The sequence below is a fragment of the Eurytemora carolleeae genome, unplaced genomic scaffold (assembly GCF_000591075.1).
Source record: "Eurytemora carolleeae unplaced genomic scaffold, Eaff_2.0 scaffold200, whole genome shotgun sequence".
In the NCBI taxonomy this organism is placed as follows: Eukaryota; Metazoa; Arthropoda; class Copepoda; order Calanoida; family Temoridae; genus Eurytemora; species Eurytemora carolleeae.
In genome coordinates this window covers 50,751-67,197 of record NW_019396591.1, presented here as the reverse complement: position 1 = coordinate 67,197, position 16,447 = coordinate 50,751, and the positions used below count along the sequence as shown (strand labels likewise).

The following is a 16,447-nucleotide window of genomic DNA, read 5'->3' as shown; positions in this document are numbered from 1 at the left end:
ATCTTAATTCATTAGTAAATACGAAAATCATGTATTGCGATTAACCCAACCTATATACATATATATATAACCTCATCAAATCCATATTGAGATTAGCTTAACTACGTTATGTATAACTTGTAATTAGTTGATACTGAGACTCCGTACTGTTTTCTGGGAGAGAGTAATCGTTCCCTGTTTTAATAAAACAGGTTGCAGATTTGTGCCCATTGGTTTGGCATTGATAGTTGAAAGTTTGTGTCCCTTTTGACATTGATAACTGGTCCTCGTTGAAACATATGAGCTGAGATTGTGAACATTGCTTTGGCATTGATCGATTAAGAGCTTGTGTCCTTTTTGACATGGAGAGCTGACAAGTTGTAACTGGATAGTTACGGTGCTACGCATGTTTTCAGAGTTTTCAAAAATAAACGAAAGATACTCATTTTTAGTAGGACTCACTGTATTAACCCAGTTGTAACTCTCCTATTGGTCGGAAACTGCTCCACCATAAGAGCGAGTCTACTATTGGTCAGTTTGGATCGGGATTTACCTGAGAAACAAAATCCGACTCACTCTATATACAGAACTCGAGCCGTCAACAATAGTATACTCAGTTCTAAAATCGAGTCATTTCTCAGGTTTATCTTTTCAGACTCTTGTAATGGCTTGGTTCAGGTTGGACTAGATTCCTTTTATACATTTCATCTATCAGGATGCCAGCATATGTAAGTACGACGACCTTTTATTTCGTTCTATTTTGTATTTCCAGCTTGCGCAGTAAATGGAGTATTCCCCGTAACATTTTGTAAACCGCATTAGAGTCTGAGGCATTTTGGAATCCTTAATTTTGAACATTTATATTTATCTAAATTTGTATAAGTTAAACCTGATATTCTTTTTTCTTATGCAGATTTGATCCACTGAAACATGTTTCCAGAAGAGTAAGAATGGTTTAAACTTTACAGTTACATGCTTCAAGATTCTGGACGCGGGATACCAAGAACGGTTACAAAAGATGGAATCTAGGTAAATTAAAAGGGATTCTTTTTAGTATGCGAATTTGGTTATTTCCACCGATTCACGCTTAACATACAGGTTTGAGAAACCCATTTGAAGTAGGGCATTTATAACAGTTAGATCCTCCATGAACAGAATGAGTTTTGTTAGTTAGATCCTCCATGAATAGAATGAGTTGGGTTAGTTAGATCCTCCATGAACAGAATGGTATTTCCAATGTACAACAGTACAGTACAACATTACCCTTCAAACCTATGACAGCTCCAGATGGATTTAATTGTCCATAGAAAAGCTGATAATTGTTGAGCTCTTTAGTTCGTAATCTTTTTATATGTTAAAAGAAAAATTAATATTTACTTTCTAGAAATCCCAGGAAAAAATGTATACAAGGATAGAAAATTATTTGTCCTAATTATTTTTTACCCACTCTCTAGTTGATTCCATTTCTGAGATGGGATTTTTCCCGGAATAACGGAAACCTTAAAGGGAGTGTTTGCGAAAAATGACAGGGGTTATAGGTTTTATGCGATAAAAAATCGCTTTTGATCGCCACTAATAACCATACAAATACAGAAAATTGCATGATACGATTTAGACCATAAAATATCAATTTAATTTTAAGGTGTGGCGGGAGATTTACTTCTAACACAATTAAGATCACTTACCAGCTCCTAGAGTTATACAATGTTGGTGTAAACGCTGGCCTGGATTTGAAGCTGAATCTATGGACAAGGGATGGGGACAAGTTTTTTTCTTTTTCTCGCCTTCCTGGATCCAAGCATCAGAGAACCAGGACTAGGAGCAGAAGATGGAGAAGTTATGGACAGGCGAGAAATACCTCAAAGGATGTTAGGTCCCCCTTGCAGGCTGCAGGACCCTCCCAGGTGCGTGAGAGGTCCCATCTGCAGGTAGCTAGACCCCGCCAGGTGGATGAGAGTTCCCAACTGCAGGTAGCTGGACCCCGCCAGGTGGATGTTATTATAAAATATAAATTATATACAAATGTGGCGAAAGATAATCGATGACTATATGTTGTAATATCTGAATGATTTGTTTGGAATAAAATTGATTTTTTTATGGTCTAAGTCATATGTTGCAATTTTCTGAATTTGTATTGGCCCTAAGTTATTCGGTATGAGACGTCTTAAACCATTTTCTCCTTATAGACGCAACAGATAGAAGTAAGAATAGTAGCAATCAAAAGCACTTTTTTATCGCATTAAGCCTGTAACCCCTTTCATTTTTCGCAAACACTCCCTTTAAGAAGGAGACTTTCTCAGCTGTTTTGCTTTTCTTACACTACAAATCTTTCATTCCTTTTCTTAATTAACCCCACCCCATCTCCAATAATGAGAGGATCTAGAAATTGATCCTTATTTAATCCTTCCCTTATATACTTCCCTTTCCCCTACTCTTCCTCCCCATACCTCCTACTCACCTCTTACCTCCCCCTCCTCCACCACCCCCTTCTCATCCTGTATACCATCCCTTGTTGGATACTAATTATCCCAACCCTTAGATCTTGCTATCTACTCTTGGCACTTTTGTGTTGGATACTCATAATCTTAGATCTTGCTATCTACTCTTGGCAATTTTGTGATGAATACTCATAATCTTAGATCTTGCTTTCTACTCTTGGCAATTTTGTGTTGAATACTCATAATCCCAATCCTTAGATCTTGCTATCTACTGAGGCCACTTTCAATTTGAGGATCAATGCTTATTCTATTCATTTTAGTTATTCCTCGGGGTACTATTTCCATTCCAGATATCAAATTAAGTTAATATTAATCTGCAGATTTGAAATATTGAATGCACTGTTCCTTAGACTAGCTCCACCCTTTGTCTCTGGATTGCTCATGGATTCCGAACCTGCATAGAGAAAACAACTAGTTCCTTTGTGCCCCAAGATTTGAAGTCATACACGCTTCAGCAGTTCTCAGATAGCTCTGAGATAATTCCGAGAGCGAGTCCTCAGAGAGTTTAGAGAGTTCTCAGATAGACTTATAGAGTTCTCAGATAGTTCATATAGAAATACAGATAACCTCACTTTAGATACTCGGCAGAGGTAAATAATAGATCTTCCAGAATTTTTTAGAGAGTTATCAGATGGTATTTGAGAGTTCTCAGATATACCCTGATCTACTTTATATACTATAGAAAAGATCACTAATAGATCTTCCGGGAATTCTTAGAGGGTTCTCAGATATATCCGGATTTACTTCATAAACTCTAGAGAAGATCACTACTAGATCTTCTAGGAGTTCTCAGAGAGTTCTCAGATATATGCTGATCTACTTCATATACTCCAGAGAAGATCACTACTAGATCATCAGGAGTTCTTAGAGAGTTCTCAGAGAAATCACCCCAAATAGGTTCAGAAAAAGGGATACAGAGTCTTTGTCCTGAAGAAGTTAGAGTTGCAAGAGAAACAGCCGCTCATCATAGAACTACTCTTTAAAGATCCTATATGCCCGATTCAGATTCTTAGTTTGAGGTTTTATAGGGGTTGGTTCTGAACCATTGGATAATCCTCCTGAACCTCAACCAGCTTGAGTTAGTCCTCCAGCTTCAGAGAGACCGTTAATACCTGGAGCAGCTAAGATTGCAGGAGCAGCAGCTAAGGTAGCAAAGGGTCCGAGCGCAGTTAAAGTAGCAAAGGGAGCTACTATAATAGCAGAGGAAGCATCTAATATTGCAGGAGCAGCAGCTAAGGTATCAGAGGCTGTGGGAACAGCTAAGGTAGCAGAGGGTGCAGCTATGATTGCAGAGGGAGCAGCAGATGAACCAACAGTAAACCTGGCAGCTTCTGTTGCTGGTCTGATGCCAGAATTAAAGGATGATCTTTCATCCTCTGAAACATCTGCCCCCCAGATCTCCTAGTTCAGAGATAGAGCTAGGAGAGATTGTAGAACCGGTTGAAGCTGTAGAGATGGATCCTGAACCAGAGCAGCTTATTCATAATCTGGTGGATGCAGAACATCCTCATGATCAGAGTTATACAAAGAACCAGGATTTTGTGATCAACCCAGGCTATCTCAAAGGTGGTTTCCCGAACCTGGAATAACAAGAAGATTTAGTTAAGATTGACACTGTCTAGATTATTATATTAACAAACTCAAAAGTTGGCAATCTCATTTAATAATCTATCTGTAAGATAGAGATAAAGAAACGTTGAAAATAGAAAATACAAGGGATCAATTAAAGGTACGGCAACATAAAGCTAAACATTCACATAAGCCCTAACCAATGGGAGTAAATTGTGAAACTGGACTGTCCCTAGGATATAAGCATTGGTTGGATTTAATCTGAATGAAGAGAAAATTATTACTCTGCCATATGCTGACGATTTTTGCCTGATAACAACAGATCTGAGAAAACATCAAAAAATTCAAAATGAAATAAAATCCAAGATTGAAAGTATGGGAATGAGATTAAAACCAGCTAAATGTAGATCATTTTGCATGAGATCAGGTGTACCTAGCAGAATAAACTTTACTATTGGTAAAACTGAAATTCCAAATATTTTTCAAGAAGAGCAGAAATTTCTTGGCAAACTTCTATTTTCTACTGGTAAACTTAGTGATGCGTTCGACTACATCAAGAGTGATTTTGAAAAAAAAACTAATAAACATTAATGCACTCTGCTCACTGTTCATGCAATACAAAGCCATCTGAAGAAACTGGATACATTCCCTAATGTGAAAAAATGGACTGGATTACCACCCTGTGCAACAAATTCTGCTCTACACTTGAAACCTGGCCTAGACATCACTTCAATATCCACCCTGTACAAAACAACTATGACGCAAGCATGACACAAGGATAAAAATACTGGGTGATAAAACAGTTAACTCTGCCTTACAATCTAAATTAGACAGGGAAAAAAATTGGCACCGCAAAAATTCCATCACAGACTATGCAGAAAAAATGTTTCAACAAGCCACATGGTCAAGCAGAAATGCCTGAGTGAGATGACCAAGCTTCCAAACATCAATGCTATAAAAAAAATGAAAACTACTCCTGTTTGGACACCCTGCCAACACAAGCTAACCTTCTACAATGGGGAAAATCTACATCAGATCTCTGTAAACTATGTTTACAGGCAGGCTCTGAATTGCAAGGTAGAAGACAAGAAACTACAAACCATATTTTGAGTTGCTGCATGGTTGCACTACACCAAAAAAGATATACTTGGAGGTACAACAATCTTATTAAATATATTACTGGATTAATTGATATTGACCGATTTTTGATGTATGCCGACATCCCGTTCCATATCTCCTTCCAGAGGGAGGTATTGTCCCCCCCCCCCCACCTCCTTGTGACCGCAGAGAAACCATATCTAGTAATTATCTAGTAATTATCAATAGAATGGAGGAAAAGATGGATATTTTTGAGCTTACTGTCCCATTGGAAACAAAAATCAAAAATGCCAACGCTCAAAAGATGAACAAGTATGAACATTTTATCACAGATATAAAGTAACTGCATAAGTTCTGCAAACCCAGTGTTAGTTTCAAAGCAATGTGTGAAAATATATCCAGCCTTGCAGTACCATCATACCACATTTTTCGAAAACGAAAAACACTAGACTGGGACCAAGAAAATCCATTTGTGCAAACCACCTCTGAATAGCTAAACTATGCTCATGCTAAATGTCTTTAGATAAATATATTTGAGAATACAAGGGATCAATTAAAGGTATACAGTGACATAAAGCTAAACATTCACATAAGCCCTAAACCAATGGGAGTAAATTGTGAAACTGGACTGTCCCTAGGATATAAGCATTGGTTAGAGTAATTAGTCCTTGAAAAACGTCAAGTAAACTAATCAGTAGTAGTTCATAAATGATCATAAATACTACAGATTAACATAATATCGAGATCAAGCATTGATCTCGATATTCACAATTCTGGGCGGAAGAAACAATTTTTGTAATTAATTATTTCAAGCTTATTAAAAATATTTGATGGGATACTTTTCATTTATATTTTCTAAAGGAATTGAGTCTTTGTAACAAACTTTGGTTTTCTAATCCCTATATTTTTTTTCAACCCAGTGCAGTAGACCTTTGATATTTCACACTATGAAATATGTTAGATTTAACAATCTAAGTTTGAAATATCAAAGGTTTACACTAACCGGATGCAGAGATATAGAGATTACAACATTTGGGTTTGTGGCAAGAACTCAGATCCTTTGCAATTTATCTATCTATCAATCTATATTTCTATTTATCTATCTATCTATCTATCCATCTATCTATCTATATTTCTATCTATCTATATATCTATCTATCTATCTATCTACCCAAGTTATGCATTTGTACCTTGTATCTACCTATACATTTATCTATCTAAACATCTATCTATCTATCTATCTATCTATCTATCTATCTATCTATCTATCTATCTATCTATCTATCTATCTCTATCCCTCTTTCCATTCATCTATCTACATGATAGCATCATAATAGGTTAGGATTCACGTTATGAATTGTTTCCCATGCTTTATCTCCCGTAGACTCAGGATAATGGATAATCTCTCTCTCTATATAAACATATTTATATGTATATATATAAATTTATATCATATATCAATAGATCTACTTACAATAATATATTTATATTTGTTTGTAGTAAATTTATGATAGTGGTATATTTACAAAAGTCACAATAATTCTTTTTTTTAAACACCTCTCATTCTTCTGTAATCTTGCTATCAACAACCTATTCAACTGCAGTGCTCAACCCAACAACCTATTCAACTGCAGTGCTGAACTCAACAACCAATTCCACTGCAGTGCTCAACCCAACAACCAATTCCACGGTAGTGCTCAAACCAACAACCAATTCCACTGCAGTGCTCAACCCAACAACCAACTCCACGGCAGTGCTCAACCCAACAACCAATTCAACTGCAGTGCTTAACCCAACAACCAATTCCACTGCAGTGATCAACCCAACAACCAATTCCACTGCAGTGCTGAACCCAACAACCAATTCAACTGCAATGATCATTCCGCTAACTAATTTCACTGCAGTGCTCGGCTCGATAACCAATTTAACAGCAATACTCGTCTCGACAACCAATTCCATGAGGGGTATAAAGTTGAATACCTCTAGGTGAGGGGTGTATAGTTGAATACCTCTAGGTGAGGAGTGTATAGTTGAATACCTCTAGGTGAGGGGTGTATAGTTGAATACCTCTAGGTGAGGGGTGTATAGTTGAATACCTCTAGGTGAGGAGTGTATAGTTGAATACCTCTAGGTGAGGAGTGTATAGTTGAGTACCTCTAGGTGAGGGGTGTATAGTTGAATACCTCTAGGTGAGGGGTGTATAGTTGAATACCTCTAGGTGAGGGGTGTATAGTTGAATACCCCTAGGTGAGGGGTGTATAGTTGAATACCACTAGGTGAGGGGTGTATAGTTGAATACCTCTAGGTGAGGGGTGTATAGTTGAATACTTCTAGGTGTATAGTTGAGTACCTCTAGGTGAGGGGTATATATAAAGGTGAGGAGTGTATAGTTGAATACCTCTAGGTGAGAGGTATAAAGTTGAATACATTTAGGTGAGAGTGTATAGTTGAGTACCTCTAGGTGAGGGGTGTATAGTTGAATAACTCTAGGTGAGGGGTGTATAGTTGAATACCTATAGGTGAGGGGTATATATAAGGTTGAATACCTCTAGGTGAGGGGTATATATAAAGTTGAATACCTCTAGGTGAGGGGTGTATATAAAGTTGAATACCTCTAGGTGAGGGGTGTATATAAAGTTGAATACCTCTAAACCAAGAATACCGGAGCCTCTCTTCCTTTAGTATTCAACAGTCCAGCACTAGGTCAACATTAGAGGATGAGGGAGGATCTATCTATCTATCTAACAATCAATCTGTGTATTTATTTATATCTCTATTAATCCATTTTTCTTTCAGTTCGTGTATATTATATTGCGGTAACTAATAATGTTTATATAAATTATCCTTTTTTTATTATTTATAATTTAAAAAAAACTAAAACCTAAAAGAACAATTAAATTAACATTAATTTAAGATTTCTCATGATTGTCTGTAAACTTTTTTAATTTAATAAAAATAATAATAATAGTAATAATAATAATAATGATAATAATAATAATATCAATGTTTATTTATAACATAATGATTCCAAAACATTGCACCTTTAGGCTTTTTCTATGTTGATACAAATTTAAAATTTGGGTTTTCAACAAAATACCATCTTCTGATGTAAATAGCCCCAAAATCAAAATTCGAGTACTATGTTACTTTTTCCCTGCTTCTTTGCGCCTTCAAAAAATATAAGAAAACAAATACAAAGATTCAATTCTGAAAAGAGAAGGTTTGTACGTTTCAAATGCAAAGGCAGTTCACACCAATGGAAGTGGAAATTCATCTTTAAATTCTTATTTACAAATCTAGATTTGTTTATAAATTCTAGATATTTTTACAATTACATTAATATACTCGGCTAAGGTGGAAGTAATAATCTGATTTAATCTCAAATATTTCTAGTACTACTGGTGAGGGTATCCAAAATATCAACAAAGCATGGGTGCTTTGGCACAATGACAGCAGTAAACTGTAAAATCAGCGTATCGGTTTGAACAGTCAGGCTAAGAGTGTGTATTCAGAATATTGCCATGAGAACCGTGTTAATAATACGCTGAAGTGTTCTTTATTCGTCCCATAATCATATAATCTTTATTTTCCATTTTTACACCGGGAATCAAGGATATTTGATATTATTTAGAAAATGGAAGAAATAATTTTGAGAAAGTTAAATCCTTTTTGTTGGAAATCCAGAGTTTATTTTTCGAACATTTTTACTTTTCAATGATTTGACATATGCTCGCCCTGCATGCCAAAGATAAGCATGCAAATTGAATTGTTTAGAAGCCTAAAGTGATATGTTAGATATATTTTATACCTTTCTAGTGCAATTGTAAAGTGGTATGTTAGATATATTTTATACCTTTCTAGTGCAATTGTAAAGTGATATGTTAGATATATTTTATACCTTTCTAATGCAATTGTAAAGTGATATGTTAGATATATTTTATACCTTTCTAGTGCAATTGTAAAGTGATATGTTAGATATATTTTATACCTTTCTTTTTATTCCTTTAAAATATATACTAATTTATCTCTTGTAATTCAACGCAGCATACGCGCGTAACTTCTTTTTTGGGTCTCTGCCTCTGCCAGAACCATGTAGCTAATGGATTCAATATATATTTGCTTTGTATGTTTGTTTCTTTGTTTTATCAAAACGGCTGAACTGATCGACCCCAATTTTATTTAATAAGAGCTGCCGATGCAGAAGGTGGAAGATGGAATTCATAATATTTACGTGGCATTCTCCTAAATTTGAATTCTTAAATTCATTTAAGAAATTTCTATAACCTCATTAAAATTAAAATAATAAAATAATTCTTAGTAGTCTGATAATACCAATTTAAGATCAGAAGTTAATTAATGAATGATGAGATCATAGAAATCATAAAGAATCCATCTCCTTAATTTTCTATTTTTATTTTAATAAAAAGATTTTTAAAAGTAAGGGAGACAGAAAGAAAGAAATATTTTTTTAGAGTCACTTATATTTAATAGGCTTGTGCACCTAAAGGCATTGTTCACATTCACATATTGGAAAATACGCATATTAAACTTTAATTAAACTTTTATTAAACCTTGATTTTTTAGATCATAACTAAGCCTACTTTCCCCTCTAACAAGTTTGTGAGTTCCCGAATACTCAAAGATATTTTTGAAATGTTCACTAAAAACATTTTTTCGTGTATTTTTTCGCAACTTCTCGTAGCGATAACGCCCGATGTCTGTTAAAATATTAGACATTTCCCAAACGGCAACTTCCCAAAGGTTAGGTTAAGCCCTTGAAAACTGCAGCTAGTATGGGCTAGGGGGCCGAGCGCTGCCGATAGAACAGGCTAGGACGGACTCGGGGAGTCGCCGCTTGGAAAATTGCACATTTGGGAAGTTGCACCTGGGGAAAATACCCTTGGGAAGCTGACACTTGGGAAACTGCCGCTTGGGAAGTACCCAATATCTTTTAACCCCCCCCCCCTAACCTGCAAAGTAAAGCACGTTAAACTAAAGTAAATGAACTGTTTTTAATCATAAGTCTTGCTTTAGGAGCTACGAGACCACAACGTTGTACCAGTAATTTGACCTTTTTCTTCTTTCTAGTTCAGTTTGTGACCTAGCCAACCCACTCATGCTGTTCACTATTTTGTAGCTTTAAACATAAAAACTTCAAAGCTACAGCCGCTTGATTGTTTTTGTGAGAAAGGAGTGTTTTCAGTGCAGCTAACTGAACTGTGTAGAATGTATGCGAAGGTTCCCTGTAATCAGAGATGTATCTGATTCGGGGGGGGGGGGCGCTCAGTGAAATCGCTGATTTCCAGGGGGGTTTTAGGGTTCCAACAGGTGCTGAGCTCCACCCCCCTGGGACAAATTCCTGAAAACACCCCTGCCTGTAATCTTGTGATAAATAAATGCCACTACAGGGTCTGACATAAACAGGAAGGTTTAAATTTAAATTTATGATTCAAAATCTTGGAAACAAAACTCTAGAGTTAATTAATTTTGTGGGTTGGAACAAGTTCTGGATTAGATAGTTTTCATGTTTTCTTATCCTTTCATCCTCTTCAATTCTGGCAATACGGAAGCCCCCCCCCCCCCCCCCCCTCCCTACAATGTTGTATCCGGGTTTGGGGGGAAGTCAGCAATGTTGAGTTTATACCATAAACATCTTATTTGAGCCAAACAAGGCTCGGTCGTTTGAGTACGTTTTTGAGAGAAGTCTGTGACTCATAGTAATGTTGTGTTTAATTTTTGAAATCCGCCGGAAAATTGATAATATCCGTGAAAACTCTTAAAATGGGTATTTTAAACACGAATCAGGGACCAAACTAATACTTTGACGGGCTGCTATAAAGTAAACGTTTCCCTCGAAATAGTTCGCTTTAACAAAGACCATATTCTAAATATATTGCGGGTTTTAGTTAGGATCCATTCAACCATAACTATGTTTAAGAACGGGAAAAGTAATTATGAATTGAAATCATTGTAAATGAATGGAAGCTGCAATTGATATAATGTTTGTAAATGAAAAAATTTCAGAATATATTAAGTTTGTCCCATCTCATTATGAAACACAAGACAAACGCATTTTAGGAGGAGTATTGTGACAAAAAAAACCCTGACACCCTAAACTACCCCACCGTAACCCCCCCCCCTCCGGCTCTTACCTCATAAATTCTAAAATGTAGATGTACAGGGTGTCCCACGAAACATGACAGTTGGTGACTAGTTTTGAATGTCTTCTTACATATACTGTATTATATATAAAAGACTTTTTGCAGTTTATTTTGTTTTAACAAATCTTTTACTAAAATATATTTTACTTTGAAATAGATTTTACCATAAATATGACTGCTTTATAATATTTGTATTATTCTGATTAATATCAAATTAACAAATTATGGAAGAGGATATTTCAAACTATGCAGACTCTGTCATGCACTAGATTTAAAGCAATATAAAATCTTAAATCTAAATTCTGAATTTAATTTGTTGAAGAAACTCATAATTGTCAGCCACCAAGTGTTTGCATTCTTGTTAGTAAACACAAAATGTCAAATTAAGAATTGAAAAGTTTTTCCAATCCAGGTTCAGGTTTTGCATTCGGTAAAACTTTATAGTTTTAAAAACTTATTTTCCGCTTCTAAATACTTTCAGAGAGAAATCTTCTTTTACAGTTTCTCTCAGAAAATGGTGGAGAAAGAATGAAACTTTTTCGTGTACATTGAAAATGAAGTATAGACGCATCCTGGGTTGAAGAGTATAAAAGGGAATTAAACCCCTTGATAACCAGCTTTAAAGCAAATCCTTGTTGCATGATGATTGATTGAATAATTCTATATTTTCTAAAAGAAAGAGTTAGCTATTTTTTTTTATTTAAGTTGTCAAAAAAGAAGTCCGCAATCATTTAATAAATAAATAACAGAAAAAAGTGTATTCAATAAGTTTATAAATAAAGATATTGAGTCTTTGCCAGTTCAACTCTTGCAACTCCAACTGCTGATAATCTATTCCTAGCCAAAACTCCTGTTATAGCATTTGTCATTATTTATAGGTGGAGATTCTGACATTGGGTCCTTCAAAATTTTCTATATTCCACGTTTGGTGGAGTGTTCCTTTTTCTTTCCCCACCCTGCAACAGAGCTAGGAAACATTAACTGCATATAGATCTATATTTAGTAAGGTTATCAACATTTAACAATATACAAACCTGCTGAGATAGCAAATTCCGGAAAACTTGCCAGTTTTATTATTTCATTATTATTATTATTATTGGGTTCAGTGTCAGCAGCTGAGATATTAAATGAAACATATAATGAGCTAAAGTTCTTTGCAACAAACCAGAAATATCAGACAGATTTAAAAAAGAGGCAGAGATTAGCAGAATTTTGAACCAATGAATAGATAAGAAAAATGTACGGACTATTCATAATATCAATTATTTAGAAATATCAAAATAAATGTTGGGGTGTTGTTTTCGGGGTCCTGGGATCCCCTCCCCCCCCCCCAGGGGGAGAGTCCCGGTAATACAAGAATTACAAAGTTTGAAAAATTGGAATACTGTTATACTATAAAAATAATATTGTACAAATTTGTAATTATCTTTTATAAAAACCTTCTTAAAATTGAGTCAAATTTTCTTACCCCTATATATTTGCAAGCTAATGGTTTAAACTTGAATTACAAACTTATAGTATTTGATCTAACAGAATTCTAGTAGTTTATTTTATCTCAGGTCTACGATATATAGTATTTGATCTAACAGAATTCTAGTAGTTTATTTTATCTCAGGTCTACGATATATTGTATTTGATCTAAAAGAATCCTAGTAGTTTATTTTATCTCAGGTCTACGATATATTGGGTTACAAAGATAAAATGAATAGAAAATCAAAGTTTGTTACCAAAATTTTATTCCTTTAATGCTAATTACTTCAACAAAGAGTTGGTTTGATAAAATTATGTTGAGAATATAATCTAAACTTCTCATAAGAAGATTAAATCCATAGATTTCATACTTTTCATTAGTTTATTTTACAAGTCAAATATAACTTCAATATTCACTTTAAACATTGCCGTAATCATTTCTAAACAAATATAATTCAATATATTTGAAAATTGGTATTCAATATTATTGAATAATTGCTGAACAATTAGTACTCAATATTATTGAATAATTGCTGAACAATTGGTATTTAATATTATTGAATAATTGCTGAACAATTGGTACTCAATATTATTGAATAATTGCTGAACAATTGGTACTCAATATTATTGAATGATTGCTGAACAATTGGTATTTAATATTTTTGAATAATTGCTGAACAATTGGTATTTAATATTATTGAATAATTGCTGAACAGTTGGTATTTAATATTATTGAATAATTGCTGAACAATTGGTATTTAATATTATTGAGTAATAACTGAACAATTGGTATTTAATATTATTGAATAATTGCTGAACACTTGGTTATTTAATAGAATTGATAATTGCTGAAAAATTAGTATTTAATTTTATTTAATGATTGCTGTACCAGATACAACTAGTATTGAATATGATTAAACAATTGTTGAACAATTAATGTTCAACATAATCTAAGAATTGCTGAACAATCAGTATTAGCTATGATTTAATAGTTTCTCAACTCTGTTCGATATATTTAATAAATTTTAAACAATTAGAACTAAATATATATTACTAATGGCTGAACAGCTATTATTAATTATGATTTGTTAATTAGGTAACAATTAGTATTAGTTATGATTTAACAATTGCTGAGCAACCAGTGTTAACTATCATGAGATAGTTACTAAAGAACCATATTTATCTTTACCTTACAATAAAAACTAGTTTCAAGTTTTGGATTTTACCTTGCTATGCAACATTTGTTAAAGGATGCTAGGTTTTTGGCCGATTTTTAAAATAAAAATTCTCAATATTATCTAGCCTGCACCACTGTGGAGTGGACAGGGTGAGGCGTGTTCTCTGTAGGCCTTCCATGCCCTCAAACAGTCCATGGGCTCAAAAAGAGAATTTGAAAACTATTAACCCAGCCAGAATGTTAAGACATAAACACCGAATGCAAAAGTATGTTTTGCATTATCACTGTTTAAACATTTAAGAAAGAAAGAGATAATACACGTGGATTATATATATATAGATAGATAGATATAAATTTGACCAAATATCCTAGTAAAAAAAACATTTACAACAGCACAATTTTTACATTTTAATTTAGCCATATACATATAATATCTGAATAAATTGTAAACAATCAGTAAAATTTATGTTAATTTATACATAACGTATTTCAGAAAAATGCAGAATGTCTGGCTACTGTTCTGTTGCCTCCCCAAGATTTTAAACTCTGCTAAATTCCACACAGAGCTGTAAGTTTTTTCAATTTTTAAAAAAAAAAATTTAATAAAATGTCACAATCACAGATCTAACTAAAGAAAAAAAATTTGTTCTGGAAATATCTTAGAAAGGTTTTAATTTTCCTCTTTTTATCTGAAAAGAACAGGATAATAAGTACTTTTTTGCAATACTTTTTTGCTTTGTTTAAAGAAAGTGTTCATGAAAAATTAAGGTGGGTATAGGCTGATATAGAAATGAATTTGATATCGATCGCAACTATATTATGATTATGTACGCATCAAATAGAAGTAAAATTAGTAAACTTTTTACATTGAATTTACAAAAGATATTGTCATATTTAAAAATACTTTTATTTTTAAAGACTTTTCTCAAAATATGACAGGAGTTTATTTTTATAAAGTAAAATAATATTATATTTAATTCTCAACCGGTTTCGTGATTTGAAAAGTAAGAAATTCTGAATGGTTTCAATGCTTTTATAAACAAATTCAAATTTCATTTCTAATCCTGAGCTGCAAAACAAATTTATTAAAGAGACCTTTCATACCTTTATACCGTTATACCTTTATACCTTTATACCGTTATACCTTTTTACCTTTATACCTTTATACCTTTATACCTTTATACCTTTATACCTTTATACCTTTATACCTTTATATACCGTTATACCTTTACCTGAACAAGAAGGAGTAAGATAACTTAATTTTTCTATCTGAAAGAGTTTTCTCTCTGAAAGAGTTTTCTATCTGAAAGGGTTTTCCATCTGAAAGAGTTTTGAATCCTGAAATTTTCTACTTTGTTTCAATCAAATGTTTTATTATGTGAGTCACTTTTATGATCAACAATTTTTTTTTGAATTAAATAACTTTTAAATATTACTGTGCAAAATTTTGTTTTATTTAATGCAGATTTTTTAAACATTCAAAACATTTAAACTCTTGCGTGCAGGGAATAAATCTGAGCATAATTTTATCTAAATTTAGTTTTGTTGGAAATGTAAATATGCAGAGCAAAATTTACAGGTTGTTGGAAAAGTAATGTAAAACTTAATGCCTTGTCCGTTTTGGAATAAAATGTGTCAACTTTTGATCGTCATTCAAAATACGTCAAACAAAATTTAGTTAATCTTATCATACTTGAACAACGCCCCGCTTCCAAAATATTAAAGTTTAAAACTGAAAAAAAAACAATAATTTAATTTGTTAAATATTACAAGTCCCCTCCACCTTCCCCCTGCCCCCATATTCCTTAATGCATTCCATTAAATTCATCTAAGGTGTGTTCTGTGCAGTGTGCAATAATTAACATTGATTAGGAACTAAGCCTAGATTAGCTAAGATAAATTAATTATTTAAAAGAATTGTCTGCCTATAGTTTGCCTTTCAAATAAATGTACATACAATACAGGGTGTCACTTTAAAATAAATGTACATACAATACAGGGTGTCACTTTTAAATAAATGTACATAAAATACAGGCAGGGGTCAATATAATTCCCAAAAAAGCTGATTTTCTCGATCCCAAAATTTTAAATTATCATATAAAAAAAATTTGCCCCCAATTAAAGAATTTGCCCCCATTTCTTTCAAATTTGTCAATCCCAAATGGGATTGAAAAGGGAATTATATTGACCCCTGAATACAGGGTGTCACTTAAAAAAAATTTACATACAATACAGGGTGTCATTTTAAAATAAATGTACATAAAATACAGGGTATTATTTTAAAATAAATGTACATACAATACAGGGTGTCACTTTAAATAAATGTACATACAATACATGGTGTCACTTTAAAATAAATGTTTATACAGTACAGGGTGTCACTTTAAAAATAAATGTACATACAATACAGGGTGTCACTTTAACCTAAATGTACATACAGTACAGGGCCGGGTGTCACTTTAAAATAAATGTACACACAATACAGGGTGTCATTT

The 16,447-nt window shown here is 33.5% G+C and overlaps 1 protein-coding gene across 1 annotated transcript in view; it reads left to right on the top strand.

Annotated features, from left to right (window-relative positions):
• The first annotated feature begins 455 nt into the window (after positions 1 to 455).
• LOC111706015 (tereporin-Ts1) overlaps positions 456 to 16,447 on the top strand; it is a 29,687-nt gene continuing 13,695 nt past the window's right edge. Inside the window, exons 1-2 of the mRNA XM_023478750.1 lie at positions 456 to 707; positions 893 to 1,008. Of these exons, the coding sequence (XP_023334518.1) occupies positions 998 to 1,008 (11 nt within the window). The 5' untranslated portion in view covers positions 456 to 707; positions 893 to 997. The remainder of the gene's footprint in view (positions 708 to 892; positions 1,009 to 16,447) is intronic.